This window comes from Phyllobates terribilis, unplaced genomic scaffold, assembly GCF_046119375.1.
Source record: "Phyllobates terribilis strain yellow unplaced genomic scaffold, ASM4611937v1 Scaffold_4__5_contigs__length_816908805, whole genome shotgun sequence".
NCBI classification, from domain to species: Eukaryota; Metazoa; Chordata; class Amphibia; order Anura; family Dendrobatidae; genus Phyllobates; species Phyllobates terribilis.
This window is the reverse complement of record NW_027362764.1, coordinates 783676961-783702412: the sequence shown is the minus strand read 5'-3', so window position 1 is coordinate 783702412 and position 25452 is coordinate 783676961. Positions and strand designations below refer to the sequence as shown.

General features: G+C 48.9%; 1 protein-coding gene across 1 annotated transcript in view; it reads right to left on the bottom strand.

The window, feature by feature from the left end:
• SLC45A4 (solute carrier family 45 member 4) overlaps positions 1-25452 on the bottom strand; it is a 108516-nt gene that overhangs the window by 9136 nt on the left and 73928 nt on the right. The window contains exons 3-5 of the mRNA XM_073679938.1: positions 21809-21997; positions 13253-13432; positions 11230-12293 (exon numbers count right to left, since the gene is read on the bottom strand). Coding sequence (XP_073536039.1) covers positions 11230-12293; positions 13253-13432; positions 21809-21997 — 1433 coding nt within the window. The remainder of the gene's footprint in view (positions 1-11229; positions 12294-13252; positions 13433-21808; positions 21998-25452) is intronic.

The window sequence follows — 25452 nt, the reverse complement described above, 5'->3', positions numbered from 1 at the left end:
GCCTCCACATCCTCACTAGTCACAGCCGCCTCCACATCCTCACTAGTCACAGCCGCCTCCACATCCTCACTAGTCACAGCAGCCTCCACATCCTCACTAGTCACAGCAGCCTCCACATCCTCACTAGTCACAGCAGCCTCCACATCCTCACTAGTCACAGCCGCCTCCACATCCTCACTAGTCACAGCCGCCTCCACATCCTCACTAGTCACAGCAGCCTCCACATCCTCACTAGTCACAGCAGCCTCCAGATCCTCACTAGTCACAGCAGCCTCCAGATCCTCACTAGTCACAGCAGCCTCCAGATCCTCACTAGTCACAGCCGCCTCCACATCCTCACTAGTCACAGCAGCCTCCACATCCTCACTAGTCACAGCCGCCTCCACATCCTCACTAGTCACAGCAGCCTCCACATCCTCACTAGTCACAGCAGCCTCCAGATCCTCACTAGTCACAGCAGCCTCCAGATCCTCACTAGTCACAGCAGCCTCCAGATCCTCACTAGTCACAGCCGCCTCCACATCCTCACTAGTCACAGCAGCCTCCACATCCTCACTAGTCACAGCAGCCTCCACATCCTCACTAGTCACAGCAGCCTCCACATCCTCACTAATCACAGCAGCCTCCACATCCTCACTAGTCACAGCTGCCTCCACATCCTCACTAGTCACAGCAGCCTCCACATTCTCACTAGTCACAGCAGCCTCCACATCCTCACTAGACACAGCAGCCTCCACATCCTCACTAGTCACAGCAGCCTCCACATCCTCACTAGTCACAGCAGCCTCCACATCCTCACTAGTCACAGCAGGCTCCACATCCTCACTAGTCACAGCAGCCTCCACATCCTCACTAGTCACAGCAGCCTTCACATCCTCACTAGTCACAGCCGCCTCCACATCCTCACTAGTCACAGCCGCCTCCACATCCTCACTAGTCACAGCCGCCTCCACATCCTCACTAGTCACAGCAGCCTCCACATCCTCACTAATCACAGCAGCCTCCACATCCTCACTAGACAGAGCAGCCTCCACATTCTCACTAGTCACAGCAGCCTCCACATCCTCACTAGTCACAGCAGCCTCCACATCCTCAGAAGTCACAGCAGCCTCCACATCCTCAGAAGTCACAGCAGCCTCCACATCCTCACTAGTCACAGCAGCCTCCACATCCTCACTAGTCACAGCAGCCTCCACATCCTCACTAGTCACAGCAGCCTCCACATCCTCACTAGTCACAGCAGCCTCCACATCCTCACTAGTCACAGCAGCCTCCACATCCTCACTAGTCACAGCCGCCTCCACATCCTCACTAGTCACAGCCGCCTCCACATCCTCACTAGTCACAGCAGCCTCCACATCCTCACTAGTCACAGCAGCCTCCACATCCTAACTAGTCACAGCAGCCTCCAGATCCTCACTAGTCACAGCAGCCTCCACATCCTCACTAGTCACAGCCGCCTCCACATCCTCACTAGTCACAGCCGCCTCCACATCCTCACTAGTCACAGCAGCCTCCACATCCTCACTAGTCACAGCAGCCTCCACATCCTCACTAGTCACAGCTGCCTCCACATCCTCACTAGTCACAGCAGCCTCCACATCCTCACTAGTCACAGCAGCCTCCACATCCTCACTAGTCACAGCAGCCTCCACATCCTCACTAGTCACAGCAGCCTCCACATCCTCACTAGTCACAGCAGCCTCCACATCCTCACTAATCACAGCAGCCTCCACATCCTCACTAGTCACAGCAGCCTCCACATCCTCACTAGTCACAGCAGCCTCCACATCCTCACTAGTCACAGCCGCCTCCACATCCTCACTAGTCACAGCAGCCTCCACATCCTCACTAGTCACAGCCGCCTCCACATCCTCAGTCACAGCCGCCTCCACATCCTCACTAGTCACAGCAGCCTCCAGATCCTCACTAGTCACAGCAGCCTCCACATCGTCACTAGTCACAGCAGCCTCCACATCGTCACTAGTCACAGCAGCCTCCACATCCTCACTAGTCACAGCAGCCTCCACATCCTCACTAGTCACTGCAGCCTCCACAACCTCACTAGTCACAGCAGCCTTCACATCCTCACTAGTCACAGCCGCCTCCACATCATCACTAGTCACAGCCGCCTCCACATCCTCAATAGTCACAGCCGCCTCCACATCCTCAATAGTCACAGCAGCCTCCACATCCTCACTAGTCACAGCAGCCTCCACATCCTCACTAGTCACAGCAGCCTTCACATCCTCACTAGTCACAGCCGCCTCCACATCCTCACTAGTCACAGCAGCCTCCACATCCTCACTAGTCACAGCAGCCTCCACATCCTCACTAGTCACAGCAGCCTCCACATCCTCACTAGTCACAGCAGCCTCCACATCCTCACTACTCACAGCAGCCTCCACATCCTCACTAGTCACAGCAGCCTCCACATCCTCACTAGTCACAGCAGCCTCCACATCCTCACTAGTCACAGCAGCCTCCACATCCTCACTAGTCACAGCAGCCTCCACATCCTCACTAGTCACAGCAGCCTCCACATCCTCACTAGTCACAGCCGCCTCCACATCCTCACTAGTCACAGCCGCCTCCACATCCTCACTAGTCACAGCAGCCTCCACATCCTCACTAGTCACAGCAGCCTCCACATCCTCTCTAGACACAGCAGCCTCCACATCCTCACTAGTCACAGCAGCCTCCACATCCTCACTAGTCACAGCAGCCTCCACATCCTCACTAGTCACAGCAGCCTCCACATCCTCACTAGTCACAGCAGCCTCCACATCCTCACTAGTCACAGCAGCCTCCACATCCTCACTAGTCACAGCAGCCTCCACATCCTCACTAGTCACAGCAGCCTCCACATCCTCACTAGTCACAGCCGCCTCCACATCCTCACTAATCACAGCAGCCTCCACATCCTCACTAGTCACAGCAGCCTCCACATCCTCACTAGTCACAGCCGCCGCCACATCCTCACTAGTCACAGCCACCGCCACATCCTCACTAGTCACAGCAGCTTTCACATCCTCACTAGTCACAGCAGCCTCCACATCCTCACTAGTCACAGCAGCCTCCACATCCTCACTAGTCACAGCAGCCTCCACATCCTCACTAGTCACAGCAGCCTCCACATCCTCACTAGTCACAGCAGCCTCCACATCCTCACTAGTCACAGCAGCCTCCACATCCTCACTAATCACAGCAGCCTCCACATCCTCACTAGTCACAGCAGCCTCCACATCCTCACTAGTCACAGCAGCCTCCACATCCTCACTAGTCACAGCAGCCTCCACATCCTCACTAGTCACAGCAGCCTCTAGATCCTCACTAGTAACAGCAGCCTCCACATCCTCACTAGTCACAGCCACCTCCACATCCTCACTAGTCACAGCAGCCTCCACATCCTCACTAGTCACAGCAGCCTCCACATCATCACTAGTCACAGCCGCCTCCACATCCTCACTAGTCACAGCAGCCTTCACATCCTCACTAGTCACAGCAGCCTCCACATCCTCACTAGTCACAGCCGCCTCCACATCCTCACTAGTCACAGCAGCCTCCACATCCTCACTAGTCACAGCAGCCTCCAGATCCTCACTAGTCACAGCAGCCTCCACATCCTCACTAGTCACAGCCACCTCCACATCCTCACTAGTCACAGCAGCCTCCACATCCTCACTAGTCACAGCAGCCTCCACATCCTCACTAGTCACAGCAGCCTCCACATCCTCACTAGTCACAGCAGCCTCCACATCATCACTAGTCACAGCCGCCTCCACATCCTCACTAGTCACAGCAGCCTTCACATCCTCACTAGTCACAGCAGCCTCCACATCCTCACTAGTCACAGCCGCCTCCACATCCTCACTAGTCACAGCAGCCTCCACATCCTCACTAGTCACAGCAGCCTCTAGATCCTCACTAGTCACAGCAGCCTCCACATCCTCACTAGTCACAGCCACCTCCACATCCTCACTAGTCACAGCAGCCTCCACATCCTCACTAGTCACAGCAGCCTCCACATCCTCACTAGTCACAGCCGCCTCCACATCCTCACTAGTCACAGCAGCCTTCACATCCTCACTAGTCACAGCAGCCTCCACATCCTCACTAGTCACAGCAGCCTCCACATCCTCACTAGTCACAGCAGCCTCCACATCCTCACTAGTCACAGCAGCCTCCACATCCTCACTAGTCACAGCAGCCTCCACATCCTCACTAGTCACAGCCGCCTCCACATCCTCACTAGTCACAGCCGCCTCCACATCCTCACTAGTCACAGCAGCCTCCACATCCTCACTAGTCACAGCAGCCTCCACATCCTCACTAGTCACAGCAGCCTCCATATCCTCACTAGTCACAGCAGCCTTCACATCCTCACTAGTCACAGCAGCCTCCACATCCTCACTAGTCACAGCAGCCTCCACATCCTCACTAGTCACAGCCGCCTCCACATCCTCACTAGTCACAGCAGCCTCCACATCCTCACTAGTCACAGCAGCCTCTAGATCCTCACTAGTCACAGCAGCCTCCACATCCTCACTAGTCACAGCAGCCTCCACATCCTCACTAGTCACAGCAGCCTCTAGATCCTCACTAGACACAGCAGCCTCCACATCCTCACTAGTCACAGCAGCCTCCACATCCTCACTAGTCACAGCAGCCTCCACATCCTCACTAGTCACAGCCACCTCCACATCCTCACTAGTCACAGCCACCTCCACATCCTCACTAGTCACAGCAGCCTCCACATCCTCACTAGTCACAGCAGCCTCCACATCATCACTAGTCACAGCCGCCTCCACATCCTCACTAGTCACAGCAGCCTTCACATCCTCACTAGTCACAGCAGCCTCCACATCCTCACTAGTCACAGCCGCCTCCACATCCTCACTAGTCACAGCAGCCTCCACATCCTCACTAGTCACAGCAGCCTCCAGATCCTCACTAGTCACAGCAGCCTCCACATCCTCACTAGTCACAGCCACCTCCACATCCTCACTAGTCACAGCAGCCTCCACATCCTCACTAGTCACAGCAGCCTCCACATCCTCACTAGTCACAGCAGCCTCCACATCCTCACTAGTCACAGCAGCCTCCACATCATCACTAGTCACAGCCGCCTCCACATCCTCACTAGTCACAGCAGCCTTCACATCCTCACTAGTCACAGCAGCCTCCACATCCTCACTAGTCACAGCCGCCTCCACATCCTCACTAGTCACAGCAGCCTCCACATCCTCACTAGTCACAGCAGCCTCTAGATCCTCACTAGTCACAGCAGCCTCCACATCCTCACTAGTCACAGCCACCTCCACATCCTCACTAGTCACAGCAGCCTCCACATCCTCACTAGTCACAGCAGCCTCCACATCCTCACTAGTCACAGCCGCCTCCACATCCTCACTAGTCACAGCAGCCTTCACATCCTCACTAGTCACAGCAGCCTCCACATCCTCACTAGTCACAGCAGCCTCCACATCCTCACTAGTCACAGCAGCCTCCACATCCTCACTAGTCACAGCAGCCTCCACATCCTCACTAGTCACAGCCGCCTCCACATCCTCACTAGTCACAGCCGCCTCCACATCCTCACTAGTCACAGCAGCCTCCACATCCTCACTAGTCACAGCAGCCTCCACATCCTCACTAGTCACAGCAGCCTCCATATCCTCACTAGTCACAGCAGCCTTCACATCCTCACTAGTCACAGCAGCCTCCACATCCTCACTAGTCACAGCAGCCTCCACATCCTCACTAGTCACAGCCGCCTCCACATCCTCACTAGTCACAGCAGCCTCCACATCCTCACTAGTCACAGCAGCCTCTAGATCCTCACTAGTCACAGCAGCCTCCACATCCTCACTAGTCACAGCAGCCTCCACATCCTCACTAGTCACAGCAGCCTCTAGATCCTCACTAGACACAGCAGCCTCCACATCCTCACTAGTCACAGCAGCCTCCACATCCTCACTAGTCACAGCAGCCTCCACATCCTCACTAGACACAGCAGCCTTCACATTCTCACTAATCACAGCAGCCTCCACATCCTCACTAGTCACAGCAGCCTCCACATCCTCACTAGTCACAGCAGCCTCTAGATCCTCACTAGTCACAGCAGCCTCCACATCCTCACTAGTCACAGCAGCCTCCACATCCTCACTAATCACAGCAGCCTCCACATCCTCACTAGTCACAGCAGCCTCCACATCCTCACTAGACACAGCAGCCTCTAGATCCTCACTAGTCACAGCAGCCTCCACATCCTCACTAGTCACAGCAGCCTCCACATCCTCACTAGTCACAGCAGCCTCTAGATCCTCACTAGACACAGCAGCCTCTAGATCCTCACTAGTCACAGCAGCCTCCACATCCTCACTAATCACAGCAGCCTCCACATCCTCACTAGTCACAGCAGCCTCTAGATCCTCACTAGTCAAAGCAGCCTTCACATCCTCACTAGTCAAAGCAGCCTCCACATCCTCACTAGTCACAGCCGCCTCCACATCCTCACTAGTCACAGCAGCCTTCACATCCTCACTAGTCACAGCAGCCTCCACATCCTCACTAGTCACAGCCGCCTCCACATCCTCACTAGTCACAGCCGCCTCCACATCCTCACTAGTCACAGCCGCCTTCACATCCTCACTAGTCACAGCCGCCTCCACATCCTCACTAGTCACAGCAGCCTCCACATCCTCACTAGTCACAGCAGCCTCCACATCCTCACTAGTCACAGCAGCCTCCACATCCTCACTAGTCACAGCAGCCTCCACATCCTCACTAGTCACAGCAGCCTCCACATCCTCACTAGTCACAGCAGCCTTCACATCCTCACTAGTCACAGCAGCCTTCACATCCTCACTAGTCACAGCAGCCTCCACATCCTCACTAGTCACAGCAGCCTCCACATCATCACTAGTCACAGCAGCCTCCACATCGTCACTAGTCACAGCAGCCTCCACATCGTCACTAGTCACAGCAGCCTCCACATCCTCACTAGTCACAGCAGCCTCCACATCCTCACTAGTCACAGCAGCCTCCACATCGTCACTAGTCACAGCAGCCTCCACATCGTCACTAGTCACAGCAGCCTCCACATCCTCACTAGTCACAGCAGCCTCCACATCCTCACTAGTCACAGCAGCCTCCACATCCTCACTAGTCACAGCAGCCTCCACATCCTCACTAGTCATAGCAGCCTCCACATCCTCACTAGTCACAGCAGCCTCCACATCCTCACTAGTCACAGCAGCCTCCACATCCTCACTAGTCACAGCAGCCTCCACATCCTCACTAGTCACAGCCGCCTCCACATCCTCACTAGTCACAGCCGCCTCCACATCCTCACTAGTCACAGCAGCCTCCACATCCTCACTAGTCACAGCAGCCTCTAGATCCTCACTAGTCACAGCAGCCTCCACATCCTCACTAGTCACAGCAGCCTCCACATCCTCACTAGTCACAGCAGCCTCTAGATCCTCACTAGACACAGCAGCCTTCACATTCTCACTAATCACAGCAACCTCCACATCCTCACTAGTCACAGCAGCCTCCACATCCTCACTAGTCACAGCAGCCTCTAGATCCTCACTAGTCACAGCAGCCTCCACATCCTCACTAGTCACAGCAGCCTCTAGATCCTCACTAGTCACAGCAGCCTCCACATCCTCACTAATCACAGCAGCCTCCACATCCTCACTAGTCACAGCAGCCTCTACATCCTCACTAGTCACAGCAGCCTCTAGATCCTCACTAGTCACAGCAGCCTCCACATCCTCACTAGTCACAGCAGCCTCCACATCCTCACTAGTCACAGCAGCCTCCACATCCTCACTAGACACAGCAGCCTCTAGATCCTCACTAGTCACAGCAGCCTCCACATCCTCACTAATCACAGCAGCCTCCACATCCTCACTAGTCACAGCAGCCTCTAGATCCTCACTAGTCAAAGCAGCCTTCACATCCTCACTAGTCACAGCAGCCTCCACATCCTCACTAGTCACAGCAGCCTCCACATCCTCACTAGTCACAGCAGCCTCCACATCCTCACTAGTCACAGCAGCCTCCACATCCTCACTAATCACAGCAGCCTCCACATCCTCACTAGTCACAGCAGCCTCCACATCCTCACTAGTCACAGCAGCCTCCACATCCTCACTAGTCACAGCAGCCTCCACATCCTCACTAGTCACAGCAGCCTCCACATCCTCACTAGTCACAGCCGCCTCCACATCCTCACTAGTCACAGCAGCCTCCTCATCCTCACTAGACAGAGCAGCCTCCACATTCTCACTAGTCACAGCAGCCTCTAGATCCTCACTAGTCACAGCAGCCTCCACATCCTCACTAGTCACAGCAGCCTCCACATCCTCACTAGTCACAGCAGCCTCTGGATCCTCACTAGACACAGCAGCCTCCACATCCTCACTAGTCACAGCAGCCTCCACATCCTCACTAGTCACAGCAGCCTCCACATCCTCACTAATCACAGCAGCCTCCACATCCTCACTAGTCACAGCAGCCTCCACATCCTCACTAGACACAGCAGCCTCTAGATCCTCACTAGTCACAGCAGCCTCCACATCCTCACTAGTCACAGCAGCCTCCACATCCTCACTAGTCACAGCAGCCTCTAGATCCTCACTAGTCACAGCAGCCTCCACATCCTCACTAGTCACAGCAGCCTCCACATCCTCACTAGTCACAGCAGCCTCTAGATCCTCACTAGACACAGCAGCCTTCACATCCTCACTAATCACAGCAACTTCCACATCCCCACTAGTCACAGCCACCTCCACATCCTCACTAGTCACAGCAGCCTCCAAATCCTCACTAGTCACAGCAGCCTCCACATCCTCACTAGTCACAGCCGCCTCCACATCCTCACTAGTCACAGCCGCCTCCACATCCTCACTAGTCACAGCAGCCTCTAGATCCTCACTAGACACAGCAGCCTTCACATCCTCACTAGCCACAGCAGCCTCCACATCCTCACTAGTCACAGCAGCCTCCACATCCTCACTAATCACAGCAGCCTCCACATCCTCACTAGTCACAGCAGCCTCCACATCCTCACTAGTCACAGCAGCCTCCACATCCTCACTAGTCACAGCAGCCTCCACATCCTCACTAGACACAGCAGCCTCCACATCCTCACTAGACACAGCAGCATCCACATCCTCACTAGTCACAGCAGCCTTCACATCCTCACTAGTCACAGCAGCCTCCACATCCTCACTAGTCACAGCAGCCTCCACATCCTCACTAGTCACAGCAGCCTCCACATCCTCACTAATCACAGCAGCCTCCACATCCTCACTAGTCACAGCAGCCTCCACATCCTCACTAGTCACAGCAGCCTCCACATCCTCACTAGTCACAGCAGCCTCCACATCCTCACTAGACACAGCAGCCTCCACATCCTCACTAGTCACAGCAGCCTTCACATCCTCACTAGTCACAGCAGCCTCCACATCCTCACTAGTCACAGCCGCCTCCACATCCTCACTAGTCACAGCCGCCTCCACATCCTCACTAGTCACAGCCGCCTCCACATCCTCACTAGTCACAGCAGCCTCTAGATCCTCACTAGACACAGCAGCCTCCACATCCTCACTAGTCACAGCAGCCTCCACATCCTCACTAGTCACAGCAGCCTCCACATCCTCACTAGTCACAGCAGCCTCTAGATCCTCACTAGACACAGCAGCCTCCACATCCTCACTAGTCACAGCAGCCTCCACATTCTCACTAGTCACAGCAGCCTCCACATCCTCACTAGTCACAGCAGCCTCCACATTCTCAGAAGTCACAGCAGCCTCCACATCCTCACTAGTCACAGCAGCCTCCACATCCTCACTAGTCACAGCCGCCTCCACATCCTCACTAGTCACAGCAGCCTCCACATCCTCACTAGTCACAGCAGCCTCCACATTCTCAGAAGTCACAGCAGCCTCCACATCCTCACTAGTCACAGCAGCCTCCACATCCTCAGAAGTCACAGCAGCCTCCACATCCTCACTAGTCACAGCAGCCTCCACATCCTCACTAGTCACAGCCGCCTCCACATCCTCACTAGTCACAGCAGCCTCCACATCCTCACTAGTCACAGCAGCCTCTAGATCCTCACTAGACACAGCAGCCTCCACATCCTCACTAGTCACAGCAGCCTCCACATCCTCACTAGTCACAGCAGCCTCCACATCCTCACTAATCACAGCAGCCTCCACATCCTCACTAGTCACAGCAGCCTCCACATCTTCACTAGTCACAGCAGCCTCCACATCCTCACTAGTCACAGCAGCCTCCACATCCTCACTAGTCACAGCAGCCTCCACATCCTCACTAGTCACAGCAGCCTCCACATCCTCACTAGTCACAGCAGCCTCCACATCCTCACTAGTCACAGCAGCCTCCACATCCTCACTAGTCACAGCAGCCTCCACATCCTCACTAGTCACAGCAGCCTCCACATCCTCACTAGTCACAGCAGCCTCCACATCCTCACTATTCACAGCAGCCTTCACATCCTCACTAGTCACAGCAGCCTCCACATCCTCACTAGTCACAGCAGCCTCCACATCCTCACTAGTCACAGCAGCCTCCACATCCTCAGTAGTCACAGCAGCCTCCACATCCTCACTAGTCACAGCAGCCTCCACATCCTCACTAGTAACAGCAGCCTCCACATCCTCAGTAGTCACAGCCGCCTCCACATCCTCACTAGTCACAGCAGCCTCCACATCCTCACTAGTCACAGCAGCCTCTAGATCCTCACTAGACACAGCAGCCTCTAGATCCTCACTAGACACAGCAGCCTCCACATCCTCACTAGTCACAGCAGCCTCTAGATCCTCACTAGACACAGCAGCCTCTAGATCCTCACTAGACACAGCAGCCTCCACATCCTCACTAGTCACAGCAGCCTCTAGATCCTCACTAGTCACAGCAGCCTCTAGATCCTCACTAGACACAGCAGCCTCTAGATCCTCACTAGACACAGCAGCCTCTAGATCCTCACTAGACACAGCAGCTTTTCCAGTAGCGACAGCAGCCCCCACCTCCCCAAAAGTCACAGTATCCGTACTACTTCCTACAGTAGTCACAGCAGTCTTCTACATCCCCAGAAGTTACAGAAGCCCCTTACCTTCCCACTATTCACAGAAGACCACCTACTCTTCTAGTAAAGTAGCCCACCCTGCCAGCCTTAAGATGACTTACCTTAGGATCACCTTCGAAGATGACCTGACCCATGAAGTCCGTGTAGAATACCGCTTCCGCAATAATGGAGAACCAGGTCAGTAGGTGGCACAAACAAAGACGTAACAACTCCTTGGGCATCTTCAACATGGAGAGCCACAGCAGGCTGACGGTGGTCTCCGTCTCCCCTTCCTCGCTTTCGGTATCGCCGCTGGAGTTGGTGGTGCCGCTCTGGTTCCGGTGCCTTTGCCGTTGCCGCTGTCTCTTCTGCATGTCGTAGATGTCATTCATGCTGCGGGACGACTTGATCAGCAGGATGGCGTTGGCTCTCCTGAAACGATATCGGTGGGAACCTACTTTGCCGTAATAGGAGAAGGTGTAAGAAGGCTGGCGATAGAACATGTGCCTGCGGCGGCGCATGGAGCTGGCGGTGCAGGACGGCTTCATGCCGATCCTGGCGTGTCCGTTCATGTTCTCCTTCTGTAGGACGTCTCCGCCGTTGGGAACTTTAGCTTCGTTAATGTGATTATCGAGCAACATCTCCTCTTCCCTTTCGTTCTCCCTGAGGAAAGCGGACAGGCGATTGAATTTGGATTTGAGGAGTTCCTGGCTGGTGCTGCGCGGCGTGTTGGGATAGGAACAGTCCTGGAAAATGGAGGGCTCGATATAATGTAGGAACTCGGACTCGTAATCCAGCGTGGCGTCGGGCATGTGCAGGACAGAGTCGCTTTTGCTCCTTACGATATCCACCTCCAGGAAGTCGAGATTGAGATCGTTCTCGGACTGGACCTCGTCCGGAAACGTGGAGTAGGGTTCGTCCTCGTTGATGACGTTCAGCCGGGACATGGGCGCCAGGGTGCTGTTCAGCTTCACGCTCGACAGCGTGTCGGCCTCGTCGTCCAGCCGGTCTTGCTGAGGGCTGTACTGCTCTTCTTCGATGCTGAAGAGGTGAAGGCCGACAGATACGCTAAAAATGATGGCTGCGAAAAAGAAAAGGACTTGCTGCTGAGACTTGAAAATAGATCCGAGGAAAGTCTGAGTCCAGTCCAGACCGCCGAGCATGTAACCGATGGCCCCGCCGAGGCCTGCGGAGAGGAAGAGAAAACAAGTCAACCATTAGTTATGGGGTTATTCTCAAAAAATCAAGTTATCCACAGCATATAAGGGACCCCCGGCGATCATGAAAACGGGGCTGGATGGATCGGACGGCGCATGTGCAGCCTCCGCTCCAGTCATCATTTTTGGGACTCGGTGCTCGGCTATTTCCGTCAGTCCCATAGACAATGAATTGAGCGGAGGCTGCGTTTGTGCACAGCTCCTCCGTTCACGGTGCGTTTGCAGGGACTTCTTCGAATCACTGGTGGTCCCAGTGGTCGGACCCTCGGCGATCAGTAAGTTATCCCTAATTAGTGAAAGACGCCAAATTCTTACAGGGCATATTAAAGCCCCATTCTCTGAATCTTTGGGGGTCCTAACAGTAGTTAATTTTTAATGCTGGGAATAATCCTTTAAAAGGGATTACCCCAGGAAGGACGGACTGCTGTGATCCCCACAGACGGGATGGCGCCTGCTGACCCCACGGCCTCTATGCCCCCTGTCGGTGCCGTATGTTTAGACCAATGTATTTAATCACCAATCATACGGACTCTAGAAAAGGTGGACTGCCGTGAATGCAAGCAACATGCAAAGCCAGTGATTGGCTGCAGTGGTAACATGGATGTACAGCATGTCAATTCGTTGCTGTGCATTTTCATAACCTCACCTAAAGGAGTCTGAGCAGTTTATTGCAGTGTTCTTCACCAGTGCTGCTGCTGCACTGCTTAATTAAATTGATTACTGTGTATTACCATAGCATCGTCTACCGGAGTCTGAGCAGTGTATTCCTGTGTTCGTCACCAGTGCTTTACACTGCAGCACAGCTTTCTCTGATTGCTTGCTGTGTATTAGCACACACTCGTCTCCAGACAGCAAGCAGAGAATCTTCAAAACGATGAGCAATTGAACCAAAGAGTCAACAAAAAAGGTGATTAGGTCGTGCACGTACCGGCGGAGAAGGCGTGGATGTTTAGCGCCATGTCCTGCTCTTCATTGTCCGCCACGTCCAGTAGATAGGCGCGGATCGGCCCCTCTGTGGCGTCGGCGCAGAAGTCTAAGACCACGACGCCCAGAACTGTGAGGACGATCCCAATAGTCTGATTCTCCGGGACATCTCCGATGGCAAGACCTGGGGACAACGATATATGGTTATATACATTACACAGAATACCCACAATGCAACAGACATGAACCAGGGGCCTCAGGATGAACAATCCTACAGGTGGCAACAGATGGTGGACTATCCAATGCACTGCAGTGCCCACAGGAGCACCCAGCTTTCCAGAGACCATGAATGAAACAAGTATCTGCAAGGTGGACATAGATCTACTACTCTGCCAATCATCAGCCACAGATCCAGTACTCTGCCAATCATCAGCCACAGATCCAGTACTCTGCCAATCATCAGCCACAGATCCACTACTCTGCCAATCATCAGCCACAGATCCAGTACTCTGCCAATCATCAGCCACAGATCCACTACTCTGCCAATCATCAGCCACAGATCCAGTACTCTGCCAATCATCAGCCACAGATCCACTACTCTGCCAATCATCAGCCACAGATCCACTACTCTGCCAATCATCAGCCACAGATCCACTACTCTGCCAATCATCAGCCACAGATCCACTACTCTGCCAATCATCAGCCACAGATCCAGTACTCTGCCAATCATCGGCCACAGATCAAGTACTCTGCCAATCATCGGCCACAGATCCAGTACTCTGCCAATCATCGGCCACAGATCCAGTACTCTGCCAATCATCAGCCACAGATCCACTACTCTGCCAATCATCAGCCACAGATCCACTACTCTGCCAATCATCGGCCACAGATCCACTACTCTGCCAATCATCAGCCACAGATCCACTACTCTGCCAATCATCAGCCACAGATCCACTACTCTGCCAATCATCAGCCACAGATCCAGTACTCTGCCAATCATCGGCCACAGATCCACTACTCTGCCAATCATCAGCCACAGATCCACTACTCTGCCAATCATCGGCCACAGATCCAGTACTCTGCCAATCATCAGCCACAGATCAACTACTCTGCCAATCATCATCCACAGATCCACTACTCTGCCAATCATCAGCCACAGATCCACTACTCTGCCAATCATCGGCCACAGATCCACTACTCTGCCAATCATCAGCCACAGATCCACTACTCTGACAATCATCAGCCACAGATCCACTACTCTGCCAATCATCATCCACAGATCCACTACTCTGCCAATCATCATCCACAGATCCAGTACTCTGCCAATCATCAGCCACAGATCCACTACTCTGACAATCATCAGCCACAGATCCACTACTCTGCCAATCATCATCCACAGATCCACTACTCTGCCAATCATCAGCCACAGATCCACTACTCTGCCAATCATCAGCCACAGATCAACTACTCTGCCAATCATCAGCCACAGATCCACTACTCTGCCAATCAGCCACAGATCCACTACTCTGCCAATCATCAGCCACAGATCCACTACTCTGCCAATCATCAGCCACAGATCCACTACTCTGCCAATCATCAGCCACAGATCCAGTACTCTGCCAATCATCAGCCACAGATCCACTACTCTGCCAATCATCAGCCACAGATCCAGTACTCTGACAATCATCAGCCACAGATCCAGTACTCTGACAATCATCAGCCACAGATCCAGTACTCTGACAATCATCAGCCACAGATCCAGTACTCTGCCAATCATCGGCCACAGATCCAGTACTCTGCCAATCATCGGCCACATATCCACTACTCTGCCAATCATCATCCACAGATCCAGTACTCTGCCAATCATCAGCCACAGATCCAGTACTCTGCCAATCATCAGCCACAGATCCAGTACTCTGCCAATCATCAGCCACAGATCCAGTACTCTGACAATCATCAGCCACAGATCCAGTACTCTGCCAATCATCGGCCACAGATCCAGTACTCTGCCAATCATCGGCCACATATCCACTACTCTGCCAATCATCGGCCACAGATCCAGTACTCTGCCAATCATCAGCCACAGATCAACTACTCTGCCAATCATCATCCACAGATCCACTACTCTGCCAATCATCAGCCACAGATCCAGTACTCTGCCAATCATCAGCCACAGATCCACTACTCTGCCAATCATCAGCCACAGATCCTCTACTCTGCCAATCATCATCCACAGATCCAGTACTCTGCCAATCATCAGCCACAGATCCACTACTCTGACAATCATCAGCCTTCTATGTAGGAACTAGGGGGCTGCGTCTGAACACCGTTTAAGAGCCAGCTAAAAAGGAGAGTGCCTAAAAGCAGCATTGTATCCAACTCATCACTTCACTGCCTGTGTCAGTCATCACTGCAGTTTTAGTATTCTATTCATGAACCAGGAGGTCCAGGCTGAACAGCACTACCAGATTTTTCAGAATGTCCCCCTGTCTAGGTGGTGGTCCTCTATGGGGACCCATGGAATGGGGGTGTTCTGTGCTGGTGGTTATTTATTTGCTGGGAAGGAGTCACTTCTTCCCACAGCGGGCTCAGAAAAGAACAGAGAGCGTGGAAGGAGATAATATATGAAATAATACTGGAAACAGGATGCATTGTGAGATATGCAATAAAGGGAAAACGGCTCACAACAGGAAACATCCCCCTGTGAACAGGTTCCTAGAGGTTTCTCATGCCAAGTGCTGGCAGCGATTCCCTCCACTGAGTCACACAACACTCTGCGAGAGCAAACACAGACACCTAGAGAGTGTACACACATCACGTCTTATACTCCAGTCACATCCAAAGCTGTAGGACAGATGTACACATGCTCTACCATCAAAGCCAAGTCTGCATTCTGCACTGCATCTCGGGTACGACCCAATGATTAGATTCTGCATGCAGTCACCACCAGGGGGAGCTCCCTGTATACAGAGATACATAAGATTCTGTCTGCAGCCACCACTAAGGGGAGCTCCCTGTATACAGAGATACATGATAAGATCCTGTCTGCAGCCACCACTAGGGGGAGCTCCCTGTATACAGAGATACATGATAAGATCCAATCTGCAGCCACCACTAGGGGGAGCTCCCTGTATACAGAGATACATGATAAGATCCTGTCTGCAGCCACCACTAGGGGGAGCTCCCTGTATACAGAGATACATGATAAGATCCAATCTGCAGCCACCACTAGGGGGAGCTCCCTGTATACAGAGATGCATGATACAATTCTGTCTGCAGCCACCACTAGAGGGAGCTCCCTGTATACAGAGATGCATGATACAATTCTGTCTGCAGCCACCACTAGGGGGAGCTCCCTGTATAAAGAGATACATGATAAGATCCTGTCAGCCACCACCACTAGGGGGAGCTCCCTGTATACAGAGATGCATGATGAGATTCTGTTTGCAGCCACCACTAGGGGGAGCTCCCTGTATACAGAGATACATGATAAGATCCTGTCTGGGACCACCACTAGGGGGATCTCCCTGTATATAGAGATACATGATAAGATCCAATCTGAAGCCACCACTAGGGGGAGCTCTCTGTATACAGAGATACATGATAAGATTCTGCCTGCAGTCATCACTAGGGGGAGCTCCCTGTATACAGAGATACATGATAAGATTCTGTCTGCAGCCACCACTAGGGGGAGCTCCCTGTATACAGAAATACATGATAAGATCCTGTCTGCAGCCACCACTAGGGGGAGCTCCCTGTATACAGAGATGCATGATGAGATTCTGTCTGCAGCCACCACTAGGGAGAGCTCCCTGTATAGAGATGCATGATAAGATTCTGTCTGCAGCCACCACTAGGGGGAGCTCCCTGTATACAGAGATACAGTACAGACCAAAAGTTTGGACACACCTTATCATTTAAAGATTTTTCTGTATTTTCATGACTATGAAAATTTTACATTCACACTGAAGGCATCAAAACTATGAATTACCACATGTGGAATTATATACTTAACAAAAAAGTGTGAAACAACTGAAAATATGTCTTATATTCTAGGTTCTTCAAAGTAGCCACCTTTTGCTTTGGTGACTGCTTTGCACACTCTTGGCATTCTCTTGATGAGCTTCAAGAGGTAGTCACCGGAAATGGTCTTCCAACAATCTTGAAGGAGTTCCCAGAGATGCTTAGCACTTGTTGGCCCTTTTGCCTTCACTCTGCGGTCCAGCTCACCCCAAACCATCTCGATTGGGTTCAGGTCTGGTGACTGTGGAGGCCAGGTCATCTGGCGTAGCACCCCATCACTCTCCTTCTTGGTCAAATAGCCCTTACACAGCCTGGAGGTGTGTTTGGGGTCATTGTCCAGTTGAAAAATAAATGATGGTCCAACTAAACACAAACCGGATGGAATAGCATGCCGCTGCAAGATGCTGTGGTAGCCATGCTGGTTCAGTATGCCTTCAATTTTGAATAAATCCCCAACAGTGTCACCAGCAAAGCCCCCCCACACCATCACACCTCCTCCTTCATGCTTCACGGTGGGAACCAGGCATGTAGAGTCCATCCGTTCACCATTTCTGCGTCGCACAAAGACACGGTGGTTGGAACCAAAGATCTCAAATTTGGACTCATCAGACCAAAGCACAGATTTCCACTGGTCTAATGTCCACTCCTTGTGTTCTTTACCCAAACAAGTCTCTTCTGCTTGTTGCCTGTCCTTAACAGTGGTTTCCTAGCAGCTATTTTACCATGAAGGCCTGCTGCACAAAGTCTCCTCTTAACAGTTGTTGTAGAGATGTGTCTGCTGCTAGAACTCTGTGTGGCATTGACCTGGTCTCTAATCTGAGCTGCTGTTAACCTGCGATTTCTGAGGCTGGTGACTCGGATAAACTTATCCTCAGAAGCAGAGGTGACTCTTGGTCTTCCTTTCCTGGGGCGGTCCTCATGTGAACCAGTTTCTTTGTAGCGCTTGATGGCTTTTGCAACTGCACTTGGAGACACTTTGGGTATGTGCACACGATGCAGAAATGAAGCAGAAAATTTCTGCATCATTTCTGCATCTCCCTGGCAGAAAAAACACATGCGGATTGTACATGCGTTTTTCCTGCCAGGGACAAGCGGAAGTGAAGCGTTCTTCACATGCATTTCCGCATGCGGGTTGACAAGCGATTTTAGCATCACTTGGAAAAGTGCTTGACAACTCGGTCACACTATATAAATCCATGCAACCGGCAACCGGCATGGATTTATATAGTGTGACCCGAGAGAATGGTAAAAATAAAAAATAAATGTATACTTTACCCTCCGATGGCCCCCGGTGTCCTGCTTTACACTCCGTTCTCCCTTGCCGGCAACATTGAATTGAAAGACCTGCCGACGTCAGCGTCACGTGACCAGTCACATGACTCTGACGTCAGCGCAGGTCCTTCAACTCACTGCAAAGTGCCGGGAACCAAGCAGGAGCGCAGCGCGGGCCGCCAGAAGGTAAGAATACATTTATTTTTTATTTTATACTTTTTTTACAGCTTTTTTAATGGTACCTGGGTGTGGATGAGACTCTCCTCTCCTCCACACTCGGGTACTATCCGCACATTAGAACGCGCCAATAACGCAAGTACAGATGCAGTCTTGCGGAATTGGCGCGTTCTAATGCAAGTCAATGACGGCGAAAACGCTGCGTTTACGCAAAATTAATTGACATGCTGCGGATTTTTGAGCGCAGCATAAACGCTGCGGAAAAATCCGCATCATGGGCACAGCACATGCGGATTTCAATTGGGGAACATTGCTGCTCTTCTACCATGCGTTTTTAATGCGTTTCCGCGGCGTTTTACGCAGCTGCAAAACCGCCGCGGAAACGTATTAAAAACGCATCGTGTGAACTCAGCCTTTCAAAGTTTGCCCAATTTTTCGGACTGACTGACCTTCATTTCTTAAAGTAATGATGGCCACTCGTTTTTCTTTACTTAGAATTTGTATTATGGCAAGAAAAAAGCAGCTAACAGTCTATTCAGTAGGACTATCAGCTGTGTATCCACCAGACTTCTGCACAACACAACTGATGGTCCCAACCCCATTTATAAGGCAAGAAATCCCACTTAATAAACCTGACAGGGCACACCTGTGAAGTGAAGACCATTTCCGGTGACTACCTCTAGAAGCTCATCAAGAGAATGCCAAGAGTGTGCAAAGCAGTCATCAAAGCAATAGGTGGCTACTTTGAAGACCCTAGAATATAAGACATATTTTCAGTTGTTTCACACTTTTTTGTTAAGTATATAATTCCACATGTGGTAATTCATAGTTTTGATGCCTTCAGTGTGAATGTACAATTTTCATAGTCAAGAAAATACAGAAAAATCTTTAAATGAGAAGGTGTGTCCAAACTTTTGGTCTGTACTGTACATGATAAGATTCTGTCTGCAGCCACCACTAGGGGGAGCTCCCTGTATAAAGAGATACATGATAAGATTCTGTCTGCAGTCACCACTAGGGGGAGCTCCCCATATTCAGAGATACATGATAAGATTCTGTCTGCAACCACCACTAGAGGGAGCTCCCTGTATACAGAGATACATGATAAGATTCTGTCTGCAGCCACCACTAGAGGGAGCTCCCTGCATATAGAGATACATGATAAGATTCAGTCTGCAGCCACCACTAGGGGGAGCTCCCCATATTCAGAGATACATGATAAGATTCTGTCTGCAACCACCACTAGGGGGAGCTCCCTGTATACAGAGATACATGATAAGATTCTGTATGCAGCCACCACTAGGGGGAGCTCGCTGTATTCAGAGATACATGATAAGATTCTGTTTGCAGCCACCACTAGGGGGAGCTGCCTGTATACAGATACATGATAAGATTCTGTCTGCAGCCACCACTAGGGGGAGCTCCCTATATTCAGAGATACATGATAAGATCCTGTCTGCAACCACCACTAGGGGGAGCTCCCTATATTCAGAGATACATGATAAGATCCTGTCTGCAGCCACCACTAGAGGAACTCCCTATATTCAGAGATACATGATAAGATTCTGTCTGCAGCCACCACTAGGGGAGCTCCCTATATTCAGAGATACATGATAAGATCCTGTCTGCAACCACCACTAGGGGGAGCTCCCTATATTCAGAGATACATGATAAGATCCTGTCTGCAACCACCACTAGGGGGAGCTCCCTATATTCAGAGATACATGATAAGATCCTGTCTGCAGCCACCACTAGAGGAACTCCCTATATTCAGAGATACATGATAAGATTCTGTCTGCAGCCACCACTAGGGGAGCTCCCTATATACAGAGATACATGATAAGATTCTGTCTGCAGCCACCACTAGGGGAGCTCCCTGTATACAGAGATACATGATAAGATTCTGTCTGCAGCCACCACTAGGGGGAGCTCCCTATATTCAGAGATACATGATAAGATTCTGTCTGCAGCCACCACTAGGGGGAGCTGCCTGTATACAGATACATGATAAGATTCTGTCTGCAGCCACCACTAGGGGGAGCTCCCTATATTCAGAGATACATGATAAGATCCTGTCTGCAGCCACCACTAGAGGAACTCCCTATATTCAGAGATACATGATAAGATTCTGTCTGCAGCCACCACTAGGGGAGCTCCCTATATTCAGAGATACATGATAAGATTCTGTCTGCAGCCACCACTAGGGGGAGCTCCCTATATTCAGAGATACATGATAAGATTCTGTCTGCAGCCACCACTAGGGGGAGCTGCCTGTATACAGATACATGATAAGATTCTGTCTGCAGCCACCACTAGGGGGAGCTCCCTATATTCAGAGATACATGATAAGATCCTGTCTGCAGCCACCACTAGAGGAACTCCCTATATTCAGAGATACATGATAAGATTCTGTCTGCAGCCACCACTAGGGGAGCTCCCTATATTCAGAGATACATGATAAGATCCTGTCTGCAGCCACCACTAGAGGAACTCCCTATATTCAGAGATACATGATAAGATTCTGTCTGCAGCCACCACTAGGGGGAGCTCCCTATATTCAGAGATACATGATAAGATTCTGTCTGCAGCCACCACTAGGGGGAGCTGCCTGTATACAGATACATGATAAGATTCTGTCTGCAGCCACCACTAGGGGGAGCTCCCTATATTCAGAGATACATGATAAGATCCTGTCTGCAGCCACCACTAGAGGAACTCCCTATATTCAGAGATACATGATAAGATCCTGTCTGCAGCCACCACTAGAGGAACTCCCTATATACAGAGATACATGATAAGATTCTGTCTGCAGCCACCACTAGGGGAGCTCCCTATATTCAGAGATACATGATAAGATCCTGTCTGCAGCCACCACTAGGGGAGCTCCCTGTATACAGAGATACATGATAAGATTCTGTCTGCAGCCACCACTAGGGGAATCTCACAGATTTACATACTCCCATTAAATAATAAATCCATCTTTTATGATCCCTCTAGTGGTGACTGTAAATAATCAGAGCGTTATCATTTAAAGCGGTATACACATCATAAACAATAATATGCCAAACATTGAGAATTTGTTTCTTACCAATCACAGAGCCATTGAGGAAAAGTGCAACACCCAGCAGAACCCCGACACAGAGGCCGAGGATGAAGGGCCGCCGGCGGCCCCATCGAAGTGTACAGCGATCACTGGCTGAACCAATGAGAGGGGTAAATATCAAACCGAGGATGGGGCTCAGGAACCAGGTCAGGCTGTAGTACTGTTCAGGAAGACCTGGGAAAGACAAGGACACAACTAGTCAGAGGGTGAGAGGGAGACGAGGTCTAGTTTATTCATTTATTTCAATTAAAAAAAAAGAAAAGAAAATTTATTATTTACTCGTATCAATTTTAGTTCTTAAATAAAGCAGCGATCTGTGCACCTACATTGTAGATTACATCTATAGTAGTGAGGGTCAGATCTAACATTGTATGCAGAACAAAGGGGGGAATTAGCCCTCAACAGATTTAGTCCCAGCTTAAAGAAGTTGTCCCTCAAAAATGAGAGAAAAATGATTAGTATTACCAAGCGGAGCAATATCTGACAGCCTGAAACTGAGGCAAAGAGAACTATCCCAGGCTAGAGCCTTAGTGCTACATGTACACCCCCTTCTATCAGCAACCCCAAAATGTACTTGGATCAATACAATTCTAGGTATCTTGTTATAGTAAGCAGTATTATAGTAGTTATATTATTGTACATAGGAGCAATATTATAGTAGTTATATTCTTGTACATAGGAGCAATATTATAGTAGTTATATTCTTGTATATAGGGGCAGTATTATAGTAGTTATATTCTTGTACATAGGAGCAATATTATAGTAGTTATATTCTTGCACATAGGGGCAGTATTATAGTAGTTATATTCTTGTACATATGGGCAGTATTATAGTAGTTATATTATTGTACATAGGAGCAATATTATAGTAGTTATATTCTTGTACATAGGGGGCAGTATTATAGTAGTTATATTCTTGTATATAGGGGCAGTATTATAGTAGTTATATTCTTGTACATAGGAGCAATATTATAGTAGTTATATTCTTGCACATAGGGGCAGTATTATAGTAGTTATATTCTTGTACATAGGGGGAGTATTATAGTAGTTATATTCTTGTACATAGGGGGCAGTATTATAGTAGTTATATTCTTGTACATAGGGGGCAGTATTACAGTAGTTATATTCTTGTACATAGGGACAGTATTATAGTAGTTATATTCTTGTAAATAGGAGCAGTATTATAGTAGTAATATTCTTGTACATAGGGGCAGTATTATAGTAGTTATATTATTGTACATAGGAGCAATATTATAGTAGTTATATTCTTGTATATAGGGGCAGTATTATAGTAGTTATATTCTTGTACATAGGAGCAATATTATAGCAGTTATATTCTTGCACATAGGGGCAGTATTATAGTAGTTATATTCTTGTACATAGGGGGAGTATTATAGTAGTTATATTCTTGTACATAGGGGGCAGTATTATAGTAGTTATATTCTTGTACATAGGGGGCAGTATTACAGTAGTTATATTCTTGTACATAGGGACAGTATTATAGTAGTTATATTCTTGTAAATAGGAGCAGTATTATAGTAGTAATATTCTTGTACATAGGGGCAGTATTATAGTAGTTATATTCTTGTACATAGGGGGCAGTATTATAGTAGTTATATTCTTGTACATAGGAGCAGTATTATAGTAGTTATATTCCTGTACATAGGAGCAGTATTATAGTAGTTATATTCTTGTACATAGGCAGCAGTATTATAGTAGTTATATTCTTGTACATAGGGAGCAGTATTATAGTAGTTATATTCTTGTATATAGGGGCAGTATTATAGTAGTTATATTCTTGTACATAGGGGCAGTATTATAGTAGTTATATTCTTGCACATAGGGGCAGTATTATAGTAGTTATATTCTTGTACATAGGGGGAGTATTATAGTAGTTATATTCTTGTACATAGGGGGCAGTATTATAGTAGTTATATTCTTGTACATAGGGGGCAGTATTACAGTAGTTATATTCTTGTACATAGGGACAGTATTATAGTAGTTATATTCTTGTAAATAGGAGCAGTATTATAGTAGTAATATTCTTGTACATAGGGGCAGTATTATAGTAGTTATATTCTTGTACATAGGGGGCAGTATTATAGTAGTTATATTCTTGTACATAGGAGCAGTATTATAGTAGTTATATTCCTGTACATAGGAGCAGTATTATAGTAGTTATATTCTTGTACATAGGGAGCAGTATTATAGTAGTTATATTCTTGTACATAGGAGCAGTATTATAGTAGTTATATTCTTGTACATAGGGGCGGTATTATACTAGTTATATTCTTGTACATAGGGAGCAGTATTATAGTAGTTATATTCTTGTACATAGAAGCAGTATTATAGTAGTTATATTCTTGTACATAGGGGCGGTATTATACTAATTATATTCTTGTACATAGGGAGCAGTATTATAGTAGTTATATTCTTGTACATAGGAGCAGTATTATAGTAGTTATATTCTTGTACATAGGGACAGTATTATAGTAGTTATATTCTTGTACATAGGGAGCAGTATTATAGTAGTTATATTCTTGTACATAGGAGCAGTATTATAGTAGTTATATTCTTGTACATAGGGACAGTATTATAGTAGTTATATTCTTGTACATAGGGGGCAGTATTATAGTAGTTATATTCTTGTACATAGGGAGCAGTATTATAGTAGTTATATTCTTGTACATAGGAGCAGTATTATAGTAGTTATATTCTTGTACATAGGGACAGTATTATAGTAGTTATATTCTTGTGCATAGGGGCAGTATTATAGTAGTTATATTCTTGTACATAGGAGCAGTATTATAGCAGTTATATTCTTGTACATAGGGACAGTATTATAGTAGTTATATTCTTGTAAATAGGAGCAGTATTATAGTAGTAATATTCTTGTACATAGGGGCAGTATTATAGTAGTTATATTCTTGTACATAGGGGGCAGTATTATAGTAGTTATATTCTTGTACATAGGGGGCAGTATTACAGTAGTTATATTCTTGTACATAGGGACAGTATTATAGTAGTTATATTCTTGTAAATAGGAGCAGTATTATAGTAGTAATATTCTTGTACATAGGGGCAGTATTATAGTAGTTATATTCTTGTACATAGGGGGCAGTATTATAGTAGTTATATTCTTGTACATAGGAGCAGTATTATAGTAGTTATATTCCTGTACATAGGAGCAGTATTATAGTAGTTATATTCTTGTACATAGGGAGCAGTATTATAGTAGTTATATTCTTGTACATAGGAGCAGTATTATAGTAGTTATATTCTTGTACATAGGGGCGGTATTATACTAGTTATATTCTTGTACATAGGGAGCAGTATTATAGTAGTTATATTCTTGTACATAGAAGCAGTATTATAGTAGTTATATTCTTGTACATAGGGGCGGTATTATACTAGTTATATTCTTGTACATAGGGAGCAGTATTATAGTAGTTATATTCTTGTACATAGGAGCAGTATTATAGTAGTTATATTCTTGTACATAGGGACAGTATTATAGTAGTTATATTCTTGTACATAGGGAGCAGTATTATAGTAGTTATATTCTTGTACATAGGAGCAGTATTATAGTAGTTATATTCTTGTACATAGGGACAGTATTATAGTAGTTAT